This window comes from Chiloscyllium punctatum, chromosome 34 (genome assembly GCF_047496795.1).
Source record: "Chiloscyllium punctatum isolate Juve2018m chromosome 34, sChiPun1.3, whole genome shotgun sequence".
Lineage (NCBI taxonomy): Eukaryota > Metazoa > Chordata > Chondrichthyes > Orectolobiformes > Hemiscylliidae > Chiloscyllium > Chiloscyllium punctatum.
The window spans coordinates 52,930,449-52,952,853 of NC_092772.1; the positions used below are offsets into that span (position 1 = coordinate 52,930,449).

Sequence of the window (22,405 nt, forward strand, 5' to 3'; positions counted from 1 at the left end):
AACTCCCCCTCCCACTCTGCCAAGGGCATGGAGGTCCTGGGCCTCCTTCAGCGCCGCTCCCTCACCACCAAATGCATGGAGGAAGAATGCCTCATCTTCTGCCTCAGAACACTTCAACCCCAGGACTTCAACAGTTTCCTCATTTCCCCTTCCCCCACCTCACCCTAGTTCCAAACTTCCAGCTCTGCACTGTCCCCATGACCTGTCCTACCTGACTATCTCCTTTTCCACCTATCCACTCCACCCTCCTCCCTGACCTATCATCTTCAGCCTCTTCCCCACTCACCTGTTGTACTCTATGCTGCTTTCTCCCCACCCCCACCCTCCTCTAGCTTATCTCTCCATCCTTCAGGCTCTCTGCCTTTATTCCTGATGAAGGGCTTTTGCCCGAAACGTCGATTTTACTGCTCCTCGGATGCTGCCTGTACTGCTGTGTTCTTCCAGCACCACTAATGCAAAATTTAAAAACACACTACCGATTGCAATAAGATTTATTTTGAAGGCCAAAAGATTTCACCTGCTGGACAAGCAGTGGATGGTCATGAGGGTATCCCTTCACCTAACACTATTTAATAAGAATGAATTCGACTTTCAGTTGCTTAACATTTCAATTCACCACTTGCGTCTCATGCTCTGTACATTTTTGCCTTCTCATGTTTCGGTGAAGCCCAACACAAGCTGGAGGGAGAGCAAGGTAAAAACAATGACTGCAGATGCTGGAAACCAGATTCTGGATGAGTGGTGCTGGAAGAACACAGTAGTTCAGGCAGCATCCAAGGAGCTGCGAAATCGACATTTTGGGCAAAAGCTCTTCAGCAGGAATAAAGGCAGTGAGCCTGAAGCGTGGAGAGATAAGCTAGAGGGGGGTGGGGGTGGGGAGAAAGTAGCATAGAGTGAGAGCTTCAGGGCAGAAGAAATGACCTGGGAGTTGCAGTGGGAGAGGGACTCCCTGAGATTCTTGTAGAGAGAGGAGGAAAACTTCTTCAAGGCAGGCATCCTTGCAAGAGGATTCGCAGTAGGGTTAAAATCAATGAGGTAAAAACAATGACTGCAGATGCTGGAAACCAGATTCTGGAGAGGGTGGAGTGGATAGGTGGAAAAGGAGGTAGGCAGGTAGGACAAGTCATGGGGACAGTGCTGAGCTGGAAGTTTGGAAGTAGGGTGAGGTGGGGGAAGGGGAAATGAAGAAACTGTTGAATTCCACATTGATGCCCTGGGTATGAAGTGTTCCGAGGCGGAAAATGAGGCATTCTTCCTCCAGGCGTCTGGTGGTGAGGGAGCAGCAGTGAAGGAAGCCCAGGACCTCCATGTCCTCGGCAGAGTGGGAGGGGGACTTGAAATGTTGGGCCACAGGGCGGTGTGGTTGATTAGTGCTGGTGTCCCGGACATGTTCCCTAAAGCACTCTCCGCAATGTAGATGAGACCACAGCGGGAGCAATGGATACAATAAATGATGTTAGTGGATGTGCAGGTAAAACTTTGATGGATGTGGAAGGCTCCTTTAGGGCCTTGGATAGAGGTGAGGGAAGAGGTGTGGGCGCAGATTTTACAGTTCCTGCGGTGGCAGGGGAAGATGCCAGGATGGGAGGGTGGGTTGTAGGGGGTCGTGGACCTGACCAGGTCGTCATGGAGGGAATGGTCTTTGCGGAAGGCGGAAAGGGGTGGGGAGGGAAATATATCCCTGGTGGTGGGGTCTTTTTGGAGGTGGCGAAAATGCAGCTCATCTTCTGACGAGTCACTTTACAGCATCCAGGACTCAATGTTGAGCACGAGATTTTCAGCCCATGAACTCTGTCACCCTTTGGTCTTGCTGAGTGCTGATCTTCATCAACGTTTTCCATGTTTCATGCTTACACAGGGCTATCCGTTATTTTGAGATTCACATTCCCTCTGGATACATTCTTGATGCTTTTTAGTAAACGCGATTCCTACACAGTTTGTTCCATGTTATCTTCAATTCGCGGAGAGAGTAAAGAGAAAGTGTTGTTCCTTATCTACCAAACCCCTAATTGGCAACTCTCCCGGTGTCGACAGCCAAAGTCCAGGAAAAGCGGAGGGAAAGTCCGTCAGAGGGAGAATCGGATCCTGGAATAAGGCGTCCAGTGAAAATGGCAGGACGGTCGCATTCTGGAAAACCGCTTCAAAAAGCATCAGAGAGACATTGGGAATTCGAGTACTTAAGCCGGACATGGATCATGACAGTTATCGTGCTTGTCTTTGCCATTTTCTTATACAAACAGAAGGGACCGTCAAATCCCGGAACACAACTCCCAGTCAAACCGGAGGGAGACTCGGATCCTGGAACACAATTCCCGGTAAAAGCGGAGGGAGACTCGGATCCAGGAACACAACTCCCGGTGAAAGCGGAGGGAGTGTCGGATCCTGGAACACAATTCCCGGTAAAACCGGAGGGAGAGTCGGATCCGGGAACACAACTCCCGGTAAAACCGGAGGAAGAGTCGGATCCTGGAACACAACTCCCGGTAAAAGCGGAGGGAGACTCGGATCCGGGAACACAACTCCCGGTGAAAGCGGAGGGAGTGTCGGATCCTGGAACACAATTCCCGGTAAAACCGGAGGGAGAGTCGGATCCGGGAACACAACTCCCGGTAAAACCGGAGGAAGAGTCGGATCCTGGAACACAACTCCCGGTAAAAGCGGAGGGAGACTCGGATCCGGGAACACAACTCCCGGTAAAACCGGAGGGAGTGTCGGATCCTGGAACACAATTCCCGGTAAAACCGGAGGGAGAGTCTGATCCGGGAACACAACTCCCGGTAAAACCGGAGGAAGAGTCGGATCCTGGAACACAACTCCCGGTAAAAGCGGAGGGAGACTCGGATCCGGGAACACAACTCCCGGTAAAAGCGGAGGGAGAGTCGGATCCGGGAACACAACTCCCGGTAAAAGCGGAGGAAGAGTCAAATCCTGGAACACAATTCCCGGTAAAACCGGCGGGAGACTCGGATCCGGGAACACAGTTTCAAATAATGTCAGAGGGATATTGGGAAAACCAGTACGTAACCCGAATTTTGATCGTGATCGTCATTATTGTTGCCATTTTCTCATACAGATGGTTAAAGCACCGGAACCTGAGGTTCAGAGGTTGGTAATCAAGGTGGTGGCAATTTGCTCTTGTACCTCATCCCCCCCCCGGGCTCAGAATCACAGCCCAGAGAGAAGGAAGGAGGTAGAGGAGGCTTCATAGAGGAGAAGGCAAGGGAGAGGTATTGCGAGAATTTGTTCGAGAGAGAGTGCGGGACAGTGAGAGGTTGTGAACAAGGAAGAGATAGAGAGTGCAGTGGGTAAGAAGAACGGAGAGACAGAAAGTATGGGAGGGTAAGAGGGAGAATGTGTGGGAGGGAGGAAAGGGTGTGTGAGGAAAGGAACGGGCGATATGGGAGGATGCACGATGGAGAGGGAACAGAATCTGGAGGTTGGAAACTGTGATCAGGAGTTGGTGGAGATAAGGAGATGTGGTTATGGGGCGGAGGAAGTACTACAGGGAGGTGGACAGTGAGGCCTGTCAAAGGTGATAAGAACATAATGGGCAGAGTTGAGAAGTCCATTTTGTTCATGCAATGTCTGTGTGTAGACAATGATTAAACCAGTGTTATCACTCCGTCCCCAGTTGGTGAAGGTGGTGATGAGCACTCCTGCAGTCCATCTGTGTGACTACACTGACACTTTCCTTCACCATCCCTGGAATTGGGCCAGGGTTGATGAAGGATAGTGATGTAGTTCCTCATTGGAATGGACTTCGAGGGGTACTTTCAGTTGGTGCCTCCCCCTCCATTTGCTGTGCTTGTTCTTAAAAGGTAGCAGAGATTGTGGACAGTGATGGGACTGTGAAGGAGCTGCAGGATATCTTGGAGATGGTACATAGTGCTGCCGTTGTTGGTCAGCTGTGAAGGGAGTGTACATTGAAGGTGATGGATGGGATGCCAATCCAGGTGTGAAGATATATCTTTATTTTTCTGTATTTTTAAATTGAGGAGTGAAATGGTAAAAGAAATGTTTAAAATTAACTATTGTTGAAAGATTATTGCAGTTTTTTTAAGGCAAATGACCTGATACTCACTGTAGATGAGCTGGAGGTAAAAACAATGACTGCAGATGCTGGAAACCAGATTCTGGATTAGTGGTGCTGGAAGAGCACAGCAGTTCAGGCAGCATCCAAGTAGCTTCAAATCGACGTTTCGGGCAAAAGCCCTTCATCAGGAATGTGCAGGTGTGAGACACAGTGAGAGACACAAGGTGCACAAATCTTTATTCAATTTCCACCACCAGAAAGAAAGGAAACACCCGAGTAGCCAGTTACAATCAGTGCCCTTCACATCAAAGGGCAATGCTGTGTGATCAAACAGTGAAGGGGAGGGCAGGGATTAAATCAAAATAGAGTTGGAGGGGGGAAATAATGCACTCCACTCCCTGTGGCGCCCACCTCTCCCTGAACAACTCCAGGGTGTTGTTGGACACCGTGTGCTCCCTTTCCAGAGACACCCGTGCTCTAACATAACCGCGGAAGAGGGGCAGGCAGTTGACCCTAACGACCCCCCCCACCTTCTCCCCCACCTGGACCTGTTTACGGCCAGTTTGGCCAGGCCCAGGAGCAGACCCATGAGGAGGTCTTCAGACCTGCCCTCCCTCCTCCGTACCGGGTGCCCGAAGATCAGGAGCGTGGGACTGAAGTGCAACCAAAAGCAGAGAAGGAGGTTTTTAAGAAAATCAAAAAGGGAGTGCAAACACCCACACCCAATATACACATGGTCCACAGACTCCACAGTACCACAGAACAAGCAGTTGGGCTGGGACTCCGTGAACCACTGCAATCTGCGGTTGCAGGGGACCGCTGTGTGCAGCACTCTCCATCCCAGATCCCTGAGAGAAAGGGGGAGGACTCCCACGAAAGGAGGAGCCCTCCACTGGGGATCCCCACCGCCCGGTGGTGAATGGGCACGCCAAGGCGTGTCCGGACGGTGGATGAGGGAGAAGAGGTGGACGGTGTGCAGCAGCAGTCGATACAGGGCTCGCCTTTTTACATCCTTAAAAGGGACAAAACTAAAATTCCGGAGGCAGCTCAGGTTGTGGGGCACAGGCTCCCGCAGGAATTACGGGACCTTGGGACCAATGTGAAATTCCGTCCGGGCAGGGGTAAACCAGACAGGATTCCACCGCACACCTGAGCATTCTCCAACTGGTGCACTACGTCAGGTCCGAGCACCGTTGTTTTAAGGCATCGGATTGGATGGTGGACTAATGACTAGTTATTGATTACAAAGGTCATTTGCCTGCCAAAGACTATGTGATTGGTTCTTGGGTTAATGAACAGTTCAGAACGTTGAAGAAGAAGCAGAGAAGCCATTTGATCCCCACCAGCCCAGGAGCTGTTACTGTTCACTAAAATATCAGTTTATTTTAATTTCAGCAGTTACTGTAAGCTGTGACTTTGAATTAGTACGTCAGGGACGCCTTTCATAAATACAAACCAGTCACCCTGTACTTGATTTCCAGCACATGACCCCAGTAAGGCTTAACAAAGTGGGCTGCTCTTTTTCCTTTATAGTGTTGAGTTTCTCGATAGTTGTTGGACCTGTACTCAGCCAAGAAATGGAATGGATGGGGCGATGGATATTAGGGGAGGGTGAAAAAAAAGTTGAAGAGTTGACGAAGAGGAATGGGAAGTAGTCTGGAGAAGGGAGAGGAAGAGGACAATTTTAGGGGAGATACGTGTGAGGAGGATGGTGGCTGAAAGAGGATCATATTAGCAATGAGCAAGAAGGTTGAATATGAGAAGAAGCTTAATGCGATTAATGGCCTGCAACTATAAATAAAATCCCCCTTTTTCTCTTGAGAATTTTGTTCCTGCTGAGATTGAGTAAACACTCGTCATGTATCATGATGACTGATTTATTATGTGGTCTCTTATTCCAGTGGTATGTTATGGACAAGGGGATGTACACAAAGATATTCTGATGGACAGTTCCATGTCTGAAGAGGATTGTGACATTCCATATGTTCTGTATGTTTACAAGGTTTCTCGTGAACTCGAGGATCTCCGCACAGCCCTACGATGTGTTGAAAGTAATATTTTTAATTTCTTGTCAATTATCTTCTTGTAATTTTTCACTCTAATCTATTAGAATGAAATTAGCAACATATTTGAGACTGGTGTTCCCAAAGTAGGGTGAAAGGACTCCTGCATTGTCACATGTGCATGATGAGATATTTAGAGTAATCTTTTTTGGGCTCGATCTTGATCAGGGTCAGGGGTCTTGATCAGCTGTGAGAGGGAGTCCTAAAGGCAGTGTTGCATGTTAGGGACATCTCCCTGAGGCTGGAGAGGAATTTTAAGAGAGAGACAGGTGAAATACAGTCATTATCATCCACATTGGTATCACCAACATTGATGGATCTAGAAAGGATGTTTTACCGAAAGTCTTTGAACATGGAGTGATATTAAAAATCATTACTTCAAAAATGAAGAGCGTACAAGGTAATAATTACTAGACTGCTACCTGAGCCATGGGCAAATCAGCATAGAGTAATTATAATCAAGGAGTTATTTGCATAGCTCAGACTGGTATGGGTAGAATGGGCACAGACACCAGGACTGGGGTAAAAGGGGCTGTTCTGGTGGGACGGGCTTCACTTGAACTGTGCTGGGACAAGATTCCTGGTGAGTTGAATAACTAGGACTGTAGAGACAGCTTTAAACTAATTAAGGAAGAGGGGATGAATTTGGGAGGAGGGGAATGTCAGCTGACAAAGCAAGAGGATATGGCAGCATTACAGGGCAACTGTTTGGATAACCAGAGGAGAATAGGATGGGACAGAATTTGCAAACAGGAAAACAGCTGTAAATAGGGTCCAAAGAGGGAAAAAAATGGCATAAAAGCAAAATTAATTCTACTTGAATGCATTTAGTATTCAGACCAAATTAATGGCATCATCACAGGTTAATGATTACGTGATCAAAGGACAAGGTGATCAAAGCTGGAAACTAAAATATTCAGAGTATGGTGACTTCTGAAGAGGATAGGCAGGAAGGAAAGAGTGATGGGGAAACATTGTCAGTACAGGATGGAATAAACATGATAGCAAGAAATGATCTTGAATCAGAAGATGCAGAATCCATACGGGGTGGACAGCAGAAGTAAAAAAGGAAAAGACAACACTGGGAGGAGTAGTCTATAGGCCCCCTAACAGTAGTGAGGCAGGGCGACAGAGAATAAATCAGGGGAAAATAAGGGCATGTAACAAAATAGTAAATGTAGATTGGGATAGTCAGGTTGGCAGAGGAATCCATGAGGAAGAACTCATAGAATGTATTTGCTATAGTTTCCTAGAACAATAAGTTGTGGATTTAACCATGAATTAGGCTATTTTGGATCTGATGATGTGTAAAGTTTAATGAATGATGTCAGATATCTCCTTGGAAACAGTGACCCTGATATGATAGAATTTAGTACTCAGTTCGAGATAGAAAAACTTGGGTTGGAAACAACTGTGCTAAGCTCAAATAAGGCAAATTATTCAGGACCAAGGGTGGCACTGGCTGGAGTGCACTAGGAATGGACTTTATCAACAAAGGTAGTTGAGGAACAAATGGCAGATGTTTAAGATAATAATTTGTGGCTTACAGTAAAGACCTATTCCAGTGAGGAAGTTGAAGATAGCACAAATAGAAAGGAAAACACATACATAAAATGTGGCAAATGTTAATAAGTCAGAGGACTGGGAAAGTTTGGTCATCTTTTGTTGGTTTCCAAAAATAAATAGGGAGAAAATAAACTTGAAGGCTAAGCTCACATGTAATATCAAAATGGACAGCAAGAACCTCTTCAAATACATAAAAGGAAGACAGAAGCCAACAGAATCAGATAAGTCAATTGTTGTTTTAAGTCTGTCCAAGAGAAAGGCTGCAGTAGTGGGTACAGTGGATTCTTTCTTGATTATATGTTTTTGGAGATAGGTTTCTTGATTAAACTTAAAATATAACTATTAATTTAACCTGGGGCATTGTTTGTAGAGGAATAAGACGGTGTTATTTTCTGGGTCTGTAGATTGTGAAGGAGCAAAAATGGCCTTTGCAGTGATATGTACTTCTTGTCAGATGTGGGAGTTTAAAGAGAATTTAAGGGTTACTGCAGATTATATCTGCCATAAATGCTGTTGATGCGAATCTTATTAGATCAAGTGAATCGGTTGGAGAGACTGACAGAAGTGATGAGGAATTTGCAACAGCAACAGTATGTGATAGATGGCAGTTATAGAAAGGGGGGAAGTCTCAGATACAGTCTCATAGATGGGTTAACTCCAGGAAGGGTAAGAGAGGTAGGCAGCTAGAGCAGGAATCTTTTGTGGATATACACATTTCAAACAGGTATGCTGTTTTGGAAAATGTAGGTGGTGATGGATTCTCAGGGGAAAGTAGAACAAACAGCCAAGTTTCTGGTATTGAGACTGGCTCTGATGCAACGAGAGGTACGTCGGCTTCCAAGAGATCAATTGTGTTAGGGGATTCTGTAGTCCAAGGTACAGACAGACATTTCTGTGGCCACAGAGAAAAAGCAGAATGGTGTGTTGTTTCCCTGGTGCCAGGATCAAGGATATCTCAGAGAGGGTGCAGAATGTTCTCACGGGGGGGAGAGGGGCCAGCAGGAGGTCATTGTCCACATTGGAACCAACGACATTGGAAGGGAAAAGGTTGCAACTCTGAAGGGAGATTACAGAGAGTTAGGTAGAAATTTAAGAAGGAGGTCCTCAAGGGTAGTAATATCTGGATTACTCCTAGTGCTACAAGCTAGTGAGGACAGGAATAGGAGGATAGAGCAGATGAATGCATGGCTCAGGAGCTGGTGTATGGGAGAAGGATTCATATTTTGGATCATTGGAATCACTTTTAGGGTAGAAGTGACCTGTAAAAGAAGGACGGATTGCGCCTAAATTGGAAGGGACTAATATACTGGCAGGGAAATTTGCGAGAACTGCTTGGGAGGATTTAAACGAGGAAGGTCGGGTGGGGGGGGGGGGGGGGGAAGGTGGTGGTGGGACCCGGGGAGATAGTGAGGAAAGAGATCAGCTGAGAACAGAAACGAGTCAAACAGTCAGGGCAGGCAGGGACAAGGTAGGACTAATACATTAAACTGCATTTATTTCAAAGCAAGGGGCCTAACAGGGAAGGCAGATGAATTCAGGGCATGGTTAGGAGCATGGGATGGGGATATCACAGCAATTACGGAAACATGGCTCAGGGATGGGCAGGACTGGCAGCTTAATGTTCCAGGATAAAATGCTACAGGAAGGACAGAAAGGGAGGCAAGAGAGGAAGGGGAGTGGCATTTTTGATAAGGGATAGCATTACAGCTGTGCTGAAGGAGGATATTCCCGGAAATACATCCAGGGAAGTTATTTGGGTGGAACTGAGAAATAAGAAAGGGATGATCACCTTATTGGGATTGTACTATAGACCATCCAATAGTCAGAGGGAAATTGAGAAACAAACTTGTAAGGAGATCTCAGCTGTCTGTAAGAATAATAGGGTAGTTATAGTAGGGGATTTTAACTTTCCAAACATCGACCGGGACTGCCATAGTGTTAAAGGTTTAGATGGAGAGGAATTTGTTAAGTGTGTACAAGACAATTTTCTGATTCAGTATTTGGATGTACCTACCAGAGAAGGTGCAAAACTTGACCTACTCTTGGGAAATAAGGCAGGGCAGGTGACTGAGGTGTCAGTGGTGGAGCGCTTTGGGGCCAGCGACCATAATTCTATTCGTTTTAAAATAGTGATGGAAAAGGATAGGCTAGATCTAAAAGTTGAAGTTCTAAATTGGAAAAAGGCAAATGTTGATGGTATTAGGCAAGAACTTTCAAAAGCTGATTGGAGGCAGATGTTTGCAGGTAAAGGGACAGCTGGAAAATGGGAAGCCTTCAGAAATGAGATAACAAGAATCCAGAGAAAGTATATTCCTGTCAGGGTAAAAGGGAAGGCTGGTAGGCATAGGGAATGCTGGATGACTAAAGAAATTGAGGGTTTGGTTAAGAAAAAGAAGGAAGCATATGTCAGGTACAGTCAGGATAGATCGAGTGAATCCTTAGAAGAGTAGGAGTATACTTAAGAGGGAAATCAGGAGGGCAAAACGGGGACATGAGATAGCTTTGGCAAATAGAATTAAGGAGAATCCAAAGGGGTTTTACAAATATATTAAGGACAAAAGGGTAACTAGGGAGAGAATAGGGCCCCTCAAGGATCAGCAAGGCAGCCTTTGTGTGGAGCCACAGAAAATGGGGGAGATACTAAATGAATATTTTGCATCAGTATTTACTGTGGACAAGGATATGGAAGATATAGACTGTAGGGAAATAGATGGTGACATCTTGCAAAATGTCCAGATTACAGAGGAGGAAGTGCTGGATGTCTCAAAATGGTTAAAGGTGGATAAATCCCCAGGACCTGATCAGGTGTACCCGAGAACTCTGTGGGAAGCTCGAGAAGTGATTGCTGGGCCTCTTGCTGAGATATTTGTATCATCGATAGTCACAGGTGAGGTGCCAGAAGACTGGAGGTTGGCAAACGTTGTGCCACTGTTTAAGAAGGGCGGTAAAGACAAGCCAGGGAACTATAGACCGGTGAGCCTGACCTCGGTGGTGGACAAGTTGTTGGTGGGAATCCTGAGGGACAGGATGTACATGTATTTGGAAAGGCAAGGACTGATTTGGAATAGTTAACATGGCTTTGAGCATGGGAAATCATGTCTCACAAACTTGATTGAGTTTTTTGAAGAAGTAACAAAGAGGATTGATGAGGGCAGAGCAGTAGATGTGATCTATATGGACTTCAGTAAGGCGTTCGACAAGGTCCCCCATGGGAGACTGATTAGCAAGGTTAGATCTCATGGAATACAGGAGAACTAGCCATTTGGATACAGAACTGGCTCAAAGGTTGAAGACAGAGGGTGGTGTTGGAGGGTTGTTTTTCAGACTGGAGGCCTGTGACCAGTGGAGTGCCGCAAGGATCGGTGCTGGGCCCTCTACCTTTTGTCATTTACATAAATGATTTGGATGTGAGCATAAGAGGTACAGTTAGTCAGTTTGCAGATGACACCAAAATTGGAGGTGTAGTGGACAGTGAAAAGAGTTACCTCAGATTACAACAGGATCTGGACCAGATGGGCCAATGGGCTGAGAAGTGGCAGATGGAGTTTTAATTCAGATAAATGCGAGATGCTGCATTTTGGGAAAGCAAATCTTAGCAGGATTTATACACTTAATGGTAAGGTCCTGGGGAGTGTTTCTGAACAAAGAGACCTTGGAGTGCAGGTTCATAGCTCCTTGCAAGTAGAGTCGCAGGTAGATAGGATAGTGAAGAAGGTGTTTGGTATGCTTTCCTTTATTGGTCAGAGAATTGAGTACAGGAGTTGGGAGGTCATGTTGCGGCTGTACAGGACATTGGTTAAGCCACTGTTGGAATATTGCATGCAATTCTGGTCTCCTTCCTATTGGAAAGATGTTGTAAAACTTGAAAGGGTTCGGAAAAGATTTACAAGAATGTTGCCAGAGTTGGAGGATCTGAGCTACAGGGAGAGGCTGAATAGGCTGGGGTTGTTTTCCCTGGAGCTCAGGGTTGACCTTATAGAGGTTTACAAAATTATGAGGGGCATGGATAGGATAAATAGACAAAGTCTTTTCCCTGGGGTCGGGGAGTCCAGAACTCGAGGGCATAGGTTTAGGGTGAGAGGGGAAAGATATAAAAGAGACTTAAGGGGCAATGTTTTCATGCAGAGGGTGGTACATGTATGGTATGAGCTGCCAGAGGATGTGGTGGAGGCTGGTACAATTGTAACATTTAAGAGGCATTTGATAGGTATATGAATAGGAATGGTTTGGAGGGATATGTGCCGGGCGCTGGCAGGTGGGACTACATTGGGTTGGGATATCTGGTCGGCATGGACGGGTTGGACCGAAGGGTCTGTTTCCATGCTATACATCTCTATAACTCTATGAACATTGGCTCCCTCAAGAACGAGCTCAGGAAATAACAACGGGGGGAACCAGGAAATGGCAGAGAGTTGCAAAAATATTTTGCATCAGCCTTCACAATAGAAGACACTAATACATTCCGAAATTACTAAATTTTCAACATATGAGGTGGAAAGGAAATAAATACATGAAATATCACAAAAGAAAAAGTGCCAGGTAGAGTCAATAGCTCCTCTGTATCTGATAGGTAAAAACAATGACTGCAGATGCTGGAAACCAGATTCTGGATTAGTGGTGCTGGAAGAGCACAGCAGTTCAGGCAGAATCCGAGGAGCAGTAAAATTGAAGTTTCGGGCAAAAGCCCTTCATCAGGAATACAGGCAGAGAGCCTGAAGTGTGGAGAGATAAGCTAGAGGAGGGTGGGGGTGGGGAGAAAGTAGCATAGAGTACAATAGGTGAGTGGGGGAGGGGATGAAGGTGATAGGTCAGGGAGGGGAGGGTGGAGTGGATAGGTGGAAAAGAAGATAGGCAGGTAGGACAAGTCCGGACAAGTCATGGGGACAGTGCTGAGCTGGAAGTTTGGAACTGGGGTGAGGTGGGGGAAGGGAAATGAGGAAACTGTTGAAGTCCACATTGATGCCCTGGGGTTGAAGTGTTCCGAGGCGGAAGATGAGGCGTTCTTTCTCCAGGCATCTGATGGTGAGGGAGTGGCGGTGAAGGAGGCCCAGGACCGCCATGTCCTTGGCAGAGTGGGAGGGGGAGTTGAAATGTTGGGCCACAGGACGGTGTGGATGATTGGTGCGGGTGTCCCGGAGATGTTCCCTAAAGCACTCTGCTAGAAGGCGTCCAATCTCCCCAATGTAGAGGAGACCGCATCAGGAGCAACTGATACAATAAATGATATTGGTGGATGTGCAGGTGAAACTTTGATGGAATGTGGAAGGCTCCTTTAGGGCCTTGGATGGAGGTGAGGGAGGAAGTGTGGGCGCAGGTTTTGCAATTCCTGCGGTGGCAGGGGAAGGTGCCAGGATGGGAGGATGGGTTGAAGGGGTGGCGTGGACCTAAAATGGTAGTCACGGAGGGAATGGTCTTTACAGAAGGCGGAAAGGGGTGGGGAGGGAAATATATCCCTGGTGGTGGGGTCCGTTTGGAGGTGGCGGAAATATCGGCAGATGATTTGGTTTATGCAAAGGTTGGTAGGGTGGAAGGTGAGCACCAGGGGCGTTCTGTCCTTGTTACAGTTGGAGGGATGGGGTCTGAGGGCGGAGGTGTGGGATGTGGACGAGATGCGTTGGAGGGCATCTTTCACCACGTGGGAAGGGAAATTGCGATCTCTAAAGAAGGTGGCCATCTGGTGTATTTTGTGGTGGAACTGGTCCTCCTGGGAGCAGATACGGCGGAGGCGAAGGAATTGTGAATACGGGATGGCATTTTTGCAAGAGGTAGGGTGGGAAGAGGTGTAATCCAGGTAGCTGTGGGAGTTGGTGGGTTTTTAAAAAATGTTGGTATCAAGTCGGTCGTCATTAATGGAGATGGAGAGGTCCAGGAAGGGGAGTGAGGTGTCAGAGTTGGTCCAGGTAAATTTAAGGTCAGGGTGGAATGTGTTGGTGAAGTTGATGAATTGCTCAACCTCCTTGCAAGAGCACGAGGTGGCGCCAATGCAGTGATCAATGTAGCGGAGGAAGAGGTGGGGTGTGGTGCCGGTGTAATTACGGAAGATCGACTGTTCTATGTAGCCAACAAATAGACAGGCATAGCTGGGGCCCATACGTGTGCCCATGGCTATGCCTTTGGTCTGGAGGAAGTGGGAGGATTCGAAGGAGAAATTGTTAAGGGTGAGGACCAGTTCAGCCAAACGAATGAGAGTGTCGGTGGAAGGGTACTGTTGGGGACGTCGGGAGAGGAAGAAATGGAGGGCTTGGAGGCCCTGGTCATGGCGGATGGAGGTGTAGAGGGATTGGAGATCCATGGTGAAGATGAGGCGTTGGGGTCGAGGAAACGGAAGTCTTGGAGGAGGTGGAGGGTGTTGGTGGTGTCTCGAACATATGTGGGGAGTTCCTGGACTAGGGGGTACAGGACAGTGTCAAGGTAGGTAGAAATAAGTTCAGTGGGGCAGGAGCATGCTGAGACAATGGGTCGGCCAGGTGGTCAGGCTTGTGGATCTTGGGAAGGAGGTAGAACCGGGCAGTGCGGGGTTCCCGGACTATGAGGTTGGAAGCTGTGGGTGGGAGATCTCCTGAGGTGATGAGGTTCTGTATGGTCTGGGAGATGATGGTTTGGTGATGGAGGGTGGGGTCATACTCGATGGGGCGGTAGGAAGAGGTGTCCTCGAGTTGGTGTTTGGCTTCAGCAGTGTGTCTTGATGTAATGAATCCTAGGACATTAAAGGAAATAGCTACAGAGATTGTGTATGAACTCATAGTAATCTTCCAGGAATCCTTAGATTCTGGAAGAGTCCCAGAGAATTGGAAAACTGCCTATGTAACACTTCTATTTAAAAAGGAAGACATAAAACAGATGACTATAGACAGTTAGCTTAATGTCTATGATTGGGAACGTGTTAGAATCTACTAGAAAGGACATGATATCAGAGCATTTACAAATACCAGTATGATCAAGCAGAGTCAGAATGGCTTCATGAAGGGGAAATCGTGACTGACAAATTTACTCAAAATTCTTTGAGGAGGTAATATGCAGGAAGCAATGGCTGTAATATATTTGGATTTTCAGAAGGCATTTGACAAAGTACAACACATGAGGCTGTTCAAAAAGAGCCCATGATGTTGCAGATAGTATATTGGTCCGGGTAGAGGATTGGCTAATGAATAGGAAAAAGTGTTGGATAAGGGGGACATTCTTAGGATGACAACCTGTCTAAGTGATGTGTATAGGGATTATTGCAGGGGCCACAGTTATTTAAAACATGCAATAATGACTTAGATGAAGAAAATGAACATACTGTACTATGGATAGGTTTGTAGATGATGCAAAAATAGGTGGGAAGGCCCGTAGTGAGGATGATAGCGTCTGCAGAGAGAGACAGAAAGGTGAAGTGTGTGAGCCAAAATTTGGCAGATGGAACATAATGTGGAGAAATATGAAGTTGAGCACTTTAGTGGCAAGAAAATAAGTGCCTAATATTATTTAAATGAAGAAAAACTGCAAAATCTACAAAAAAAAGGGATTTGGGAGTCATGTTCCATGAATTACAAAAAGCTAGCATCAGGTTCAATTGGTAACAATGAGGGCAAATGGAATATCGGCTTTAATTTCAAAGGAATGGAGTCTAAAATTAGGCAGGCTTTGCTAAAATTATGCAAGGCAGTAGTCAGACCATAGCTAGAATACTGTGAAAAGTTTTGAGCCCCATATGTTAGGAAAGATAGACTGGAATTGAAGGCAGTCCAGAGGTGGTTCTCCTGGTTGTTATCACACTTGAAGGGACTGTCTTATGAGGAAAGATTGAGGAACTTCCTGTGGTCATTGGAATAAAGAAGAATGAAAGTAACACTATTGAAAAATACAAGATTCTTAGAGGTTTTACAGGATAAGTATAGAAAGCTTGCTTCCCTCTATGGGACAGTCTAGGGTCAGAGAACAGAATAAAGCATCACACATTGAAGATAGAGATAAGGAAGAATTTATTTTCTCATAGTTGTGAATCTGTGCAATTCTTTACCACAGAGAGATTTTCAGGCTAGGTATTTCAGCAGATTCTTTGAAGAGAAAGACAGATTTTAAATCAGTAAGGAAATCGAAGGGAAGAAGGAAAAGGTAGGAAAGGAGTTGAGGATCATCAGCTGAGCCATTAATGCAACGAAAGGTGGCAAAAAATGCAATGGGCTGAATGGTCGACTTCTGCTCCTACGTCTTTTGTTCTTATTGAAGAAAGTATGCACTGCTGCTACTGAGCATCGGCGAAGAGAGTGAATGTTTGTAGGTGAAGTGCCCATCAGCGGGCTTCTTTGTCCTAGATGGTGTCACATTTCTTGAGTGTTGGTGGACTGCAATGATCCAGGCAAGTGAGAAGAATAACACTATTGACCTTTGCCTTGTCGATAGTGACTAGGTTTTGGAAAGTCAGGAAGTGAGTTATTTGCTGCAGGATTCCTTGCTGCTCAGTTATTCCATGGCCACCTGTATTTGTGTCACTAGCTTAGCTCAGTTTGATTGGTCAGGGTTGACGCCCAAGAATGTTGATAGTGGGGGATTAGCTGATAGTTATGCTATTGAATGTCAAGGGGAGATGGTTACATTCTCTTTTGTTGGAGATGGTAATCGCCTCACACTTATATGGCATGAATAGAACTTACCACTTGTCAGATCAAATATGAATATTATTCAGCTCTTGCTGCATTGTAACACGGACTGCTCCAGTACCTGGGGAGTCGTGAATGGTGCTGAACATTGTGCAAACTCTCTGCTGTTTAGAGTCATACCTGGGGAGATGGTTGTGGCTGTTACAGGTCAGTCATCTCTGCTTCAGGACATCTCTGCAAGAGTTTCTCTGATGACACCACCATAGTCAGTCAAATCTGAGATGGTGACGAAACAGACTACAAATGGGAGGTGGAAAACCTGGAAAAATGGTGCACTGAGAACAACCAGCTCTCAATGCCAGCAAAACCAAGGAAATCATTATTGACTTCCGGCGGGATGTTACTCATGCCCCCCTACATATTAACAGCACAGAGGTGGAACGAATGTGAAACTCCTGGGAGTGGTCATCAACAACATGCCTTCTTGGACTCTTCATGTGGACGCACTGGTTACAAAGGCCCAACAACGTCTCTTCTGCCTCAGGCAGCTGAGGAAATTTGGCATGACGGCAAACAACCTTGCCAACTTTTATAGGAGCGCCATCGAGAGCATTCTGTCTGGATGTCAGTACCTGGTATGGCAACTGTACCATTCAAGATCGGAGACAGCTACAGAAAGTGGTGAATTCGGCCCGGACAATCACAAAGGCCAACCTCCCATCTATTGAATCCATCTACCAGGGCCACTGTCAAGGAAAGGCCACCAGTATTCTCAAAGGTCCATCACACCCTGGCAATGCTTTTCTACAATCTCTACCATTGGGGAGAAGGTACAGAAGCCTGAAAACACGCACCAGCCAGTTTCAAAACAGTTTCTACACTATTGTTGTTAGAATACAGAATGGATTGACAAACTCTTAGCATTCGCCTGTCGCTGTGTTTTTGTTTTGACGCTGTTTACCTATAATTTACTATCTGCTATTTAACGATGTGATCTGCCTGTATTGCTCACAAGACAAAGCTTTTCACTGTACTTTGGTACACGTGACAATAAACTCAATTCAATTCAATTCAATTCTTAAGACTGTTTTCTCGACCCAACATCTTCAGCTGCTTCATCAATGAATTTTCCTCAATTATTAGATCAGAAGTGAGGGTGTTCGTTGATGATTGTACAATGTTCAGTACCATTTGTGATTCCTCAATTACAGAAGCAGTCCATGTTCAAATGTAACAAGATCTGGTCAATATCCAGGCTTAGGCAGGCAAGGGGCAAGTAATCTTTGCACCACATAAATGCCAGACAATGGCCATCTCCAATAAGAGACAATCTAACCATCACCCTTGATATTCAATGGTGTTACCATCACTGAATCTCCCACTATAACATCCGGAGGGTTACTAATGAGCAGAACTGAACTGGCTATATAAACACTGCATAGACACATAAAAATTGTGGCAAGTGACTGACCTCTGATTTCCCAAAGTCTGTCCACCACTGACAAAATAGCCTGCTTGATCAGCATGAAATCCACAAGCATCTACACCCTCCACCAATGATGCTCAGTAGCAGCAGTGTATACTGTAGACATGACACCCTGCAGATATTTACTAAAGATTCTGAGACAGTCACAAACATTTTCATCTGGAAGGAAAAAGGTAGCAGATATATGGGATAATGACCCCTGCAAGTTCCCTCCAAGCTATTTACCATCCTGACTTGGAAATAAGTTGCCATTCCTTGAGTGTTGCTGGGCCAAAAGCCTGGAATTTCCTCCTTAAGAGCATTGTAGGTGAACCCACAGCAAGTAGACTGCAGCGGTTCAAGAAAACAGCTCGCTATCACCTTCTCAAGGACAACTAAGGCCGGGCAATAAATGCTGGCCCAGCCAATAACACTCATGTCACACAAATGAAAAAATAAAAAGAGGATTGCTGATTCAAAGAACCAATGCAGACATACAACATGAGAAGCCATTCCATCTGCTAAGTAGGATTTATATATCATGAATTATCTAGAATTCACTGTCTTTCAAGGCAGTGGAAACAGATTCAATTGTAAAGTTCTAAAGAGAATTAAATAAACACTTAAAGGGCTTAATTTAAATTGCTTTGGAGTGTGAATAGATGGAAAAGTGGGATTAATTTAAGAACTCTTCAGAAGAGCTGGTACACGCAAGATGGACTGAATAGCCTCTTGCATTGTATTGTCAGGTGATTCTTTAATCATAATCTGTGACATTGAAATAATTGCAATACAAACATATAAAGAACTAATTCATTGTTATTTCCATGACAGAGAAGCAAATGTTGAAAAGGAAAGACATATGTGCTGTGATTCTATTGGACAAGGTGATGAATGCACAGAATAAGATGATCGATATTGATCACCAAGGCATCTTTGATGGCAAAACTGTGGTTGTGCGAATTTGCTGGAAAGAAAAGTGGTTCCTTTTTCCCAGGAAAGTTCAGAAGGGGCCTGGATACTGGAAAGCAATGGAAAAAGTAATTCAGAGCATCAGGGAATGGTAATACAAGTTAAGGTAACTATTATGAAATACGACTTAATGGCTATAGGCACACAGATGAATAGTTGATAATGTGCTTCAATGCAACGTTTAACATTTCTTCAGGACCAGAAAATCATTCCACTTTACGAACTTATAGAACAGTATTTAAAAGTCAGAGGGAACAAGATTTATTTTCTTTCTTTAATCTCTATTCCTTTTATTAAAATTTGTCATATTTATGATTCCTAGACCTTGTTTCGTTCATAAAAGGAAATATCAGCTCTCTGCTTAGCTGAATCAAACCTTTCGTAATCTTAAAGACTCTGATGAGATCACACTTTGTTTTTTTTCTCAAGAAAAATATCCCAAGCTGTTCAATCTTTACTGATAGGTTAAATCTGTCAGTTATGTAATTCCAACAAAACTTTACTGAATCTTTTCCAATGCCTCTCTAACCTGTAATTTTCCTGCTTCTCCATTCCATCCCCCGCAACTGAATCCTTAAACGTTGTTTGCCTTTTTATAGCCTTGATAATTGCCTTTTTTTAAAATATTGTGTCAACACCATAAAGATTGCATTTAAATTTTCCTCATGTTGATCTGACCTTAACCGCTTGGGAGAGAGTAAGTTTAGACGCTTACGTTGAACTAAAGTACACAGCAAGCACGCCACACTCCAACACACACACACACACACACACACACACACACAGACACACAATTATTTTGCATTTCAAACCCATCACAGGAGTCACTGCCAGACTTTAAGAACAGTTGCTTAAAGGAGAAGCATTATATAATGCATTAGATAAATGTCCATCATACTTACAGGTAGGAAGTGGGTGTGGCAAGTAGTTGACCCCAGTCCCAGCCATGTCGCTCTTCACATTACTCTCCCTTCCAATAGAAAAGCTGTCTATGATCAGTACTACAGAATTACAATTAGGACAGGTGCAATAATGTTGAAAATCTAGAGGGTATATGAGAAGGAGGTGGAAGCGGAATTAATTACAGGCAGGCAACAATACTAGCTTGTATTTATATCGCAACATGGTATAATAAGACATATGATGGTGCTTAATGAGATTGATTATCAAACAAAATTTGGTGCGAAACAACACAGGACAGGTGATCAAAGGCTTAGTGAGGTAGCTTTCAAGGAGCATCTCAAAGGAAAATTTTATGAAGTGGCAGAGAGCTTTACAGAAGGGATCCCAAATCTCGGCACCTCCGTATCTGAGAGGACATCCACCAGTGGCGAAAATGGAGAATGTAAAACAGGCTAGAGAATTTGAGGGGCTCGGAGGTTGTGAAGGATTATACAGCTCGAGGTGGTTCTTGGAGGGAGAAGGGTAAGACCATGAGTTTTAACACTGATGAAAATTTTAAATTGATGGTGTTGGTGGAGCCAAACCAGCTAGTTGAGAAATGGGAGAACCAGTGGCAGAAAGCAAGATGGGTGGCAAAATGTTAATTAGTGGGAAATTTATCTGCTTTTGCTCAAAGCTGCAATGTTCTTGCAGTTGGCTATTCTTCCAAGTGATGAATGTTGCACAACTTAATGAGCTCTTCTGTGTTTTACATTTTCGGGGCTGCTTGGCAGGAACAGGCCAATTATAACATGGACTACATAACCACTGCGAATCTGCTGCACTTCAATGGCTTAAAATAGTGTTTCGTTTATAAATTCTGTTCTATCATATAATAGTTGTTATTAATTAGGAGAACCTAAACAGTCTGAAGAAAGACTGACTCTATAAAGGCAAGCTAACTTTTAATTCCCATTAAATGTGTGTATAGTTGTCAAGATACTTACAAGTGAGATACACACCGAGAAACCGGAGCATTACAAATCCAGGCTGTTCACCATCAGAATTATCTCACTAAAGATATGTTACATTCTGTTTATATAATACATATGTTTTTGGTTATCAAATATCATGGACTTCAAAGATCCAGGAGAGACACTTTGGGCCAAATGCCCTCCCGTACTGTATCATTCTACAGTTTGTTTTAATATTGATCTGTTTTTACAAAGAAATATTCTCAGCAAAAAAGAATAAAAGGAAAAGGTACTAATGCCACATTCTTAATTGTACAATAGTGAATTGCATTATTTCTGTCCTTTTCCAACCAATATTGCTCAGTCCTGCAACATACAACTTATGTTTTAATTCTTAAGATCTTAAGAAAAAGAATCTATCTTTCAGATGCGCTGATGACCAAGTCTCCATTCTTTTCAGTTGCAATTAAAAGATCTCTTGGTAACTATTTGGAAGAACTGACTGCATTTCGTTATGGGAGAAACTCAACAGGTCTGGCAGCATCCACAGAGGGAGAAACATTAAATACTCAAGGCCAGTTTGACTCTTCTTCAAAAGAGTTCTGAAGAACAGTCATACCAGAATCAAAATGTTTCTCAGACAGACCTGCTTTGCTGTGTTTGTTGCAGATTTCCAGCATTTACAGTATTTTGTCTCTATTTGAGACTTTTCACAATGCCCTCTATTATACCTATTCCCAATAATCTGACTAAATAAAGATTATTGTTTGGTATAGTTCACTGCTATTTATGGGAGCTTGCTGTGTACAAATTACCAGGCATATATCCTGCATTAAATTTCAGTATGAAGAGCTGTGATCTAAGTACTAATTTTTGAAAAAGATCCCATGGACTTATAAATGCTTTAGTTCATTCATAACAGTTGGGTGTCACTGGCTAAGCCAGCATTTTTCATGTATTGTTAATTGCCTTCTGAAGTTAGTTGTGTTATAGTACATGTGGCACAGGTGCACATACAATGCTACTAGTGAGGGAGTTCTAAGATTTTGACCCAATGACAGTAAAAGAATGATGACATAGTTCCAAGCATAGTTCACCCTAATTTTACTTGGTCTTGCACGGACCTCCAAGTTGCAAGCATAGTAGTGACTTCCAGAAGTGGACAGCATGCTATTCAACATGCATGGGACTTCTCAATGCCCACACAGCTTTAAAGGAATGTTGTTTGTAAGTCAGGATGATGAGAACTTTGGAGGAGAGTTTGTGCACGTTGGTGTTCCCAACTAACTGTTATCCCTGTCCTTCTAGTTTTTTTTGTCCTATAATGAAGGTAGAAGCTGAGTGGGCCTGGGTTGTGTTTTTTAAACATGGACGCTGGGCTAAAGAAAAGACACTGGGCATAACAGCAACAATTTTCACCCGCGAAAAACCAGATCTGGGAGGGAGTCCTACAGTCTGAAGAACCTTCAGAAAGAAATCACATGGGTAGTTTGTGAATGGAAAAAGACAATTGTATTTTTGAATGCAGTGTTAAGAGTATTTGAGACTACCTGAGAAGCAGGAGACCATTGTTCCTTGCTGTTTTTTGTGCCTCATCTCAGCAAAGTGTGAGAGCTGAAAACCCAACAGAAGTCATCTTTACCTTTCCCGATTGAAATCTACCTCATTGCCTGAAAGAAAAGGAATTCAGCCAACTACAACCAAATGGCAAGAGAAAAGAAAAACTGTGCTTGGTCATAACAAACTAAATTGTCCGTAAAGGCCTTTACATTAAACCTTTAATCTATAGCCCCTTGATATTGAATCCTAAGAGTTCTCAACATCAAACCCATCATATGGAATCATAAGAACATTAGAACATCATAAGA

The 22,405-nt window shown here is 44.4% G+C and overlaps 1 protein-coding gene across 2 annotated transcripts; it reads left to right on the forward strand.

The window, feature by feature from the left end:
* Window positions 1–1,816: 1,816 nt before the first annotated feature.
* Window positions 1,817–21,386, forward strand: LOC140458850 (uncharacterized). 2 transcript variants are annotated; one of them, XM_072553535.1, is made up of 4 exons: window positions 1,817–3,105; window positions 5,935–6,084; window positions 18,544–18,787; window positions 20,998–21,386. In XM_072553535.1, exons 1-3 carry the CDS (start codon window positions 2,109–2,111, stop codon window positions 18,774–18,776), a joined length of 1,380 nt encoding a protein of 459 aa, XP_072409636.1. In that variant the 5' UTR covers window positions 1,817–2,108; the 3' UTR covers window positions 18,777–18,787; window positions 20,998–21,386. The 2 variants fall into 2 exon arrangements, with proteins under 2 accessions (XP_072409636.1, XP_072409635.1); XM_072553534.1 differs by having other exon boundaries at window positions 18,544–18,772.
* Window positions 21,387–22,405: the final 1,019 nt, after the last annotated feature.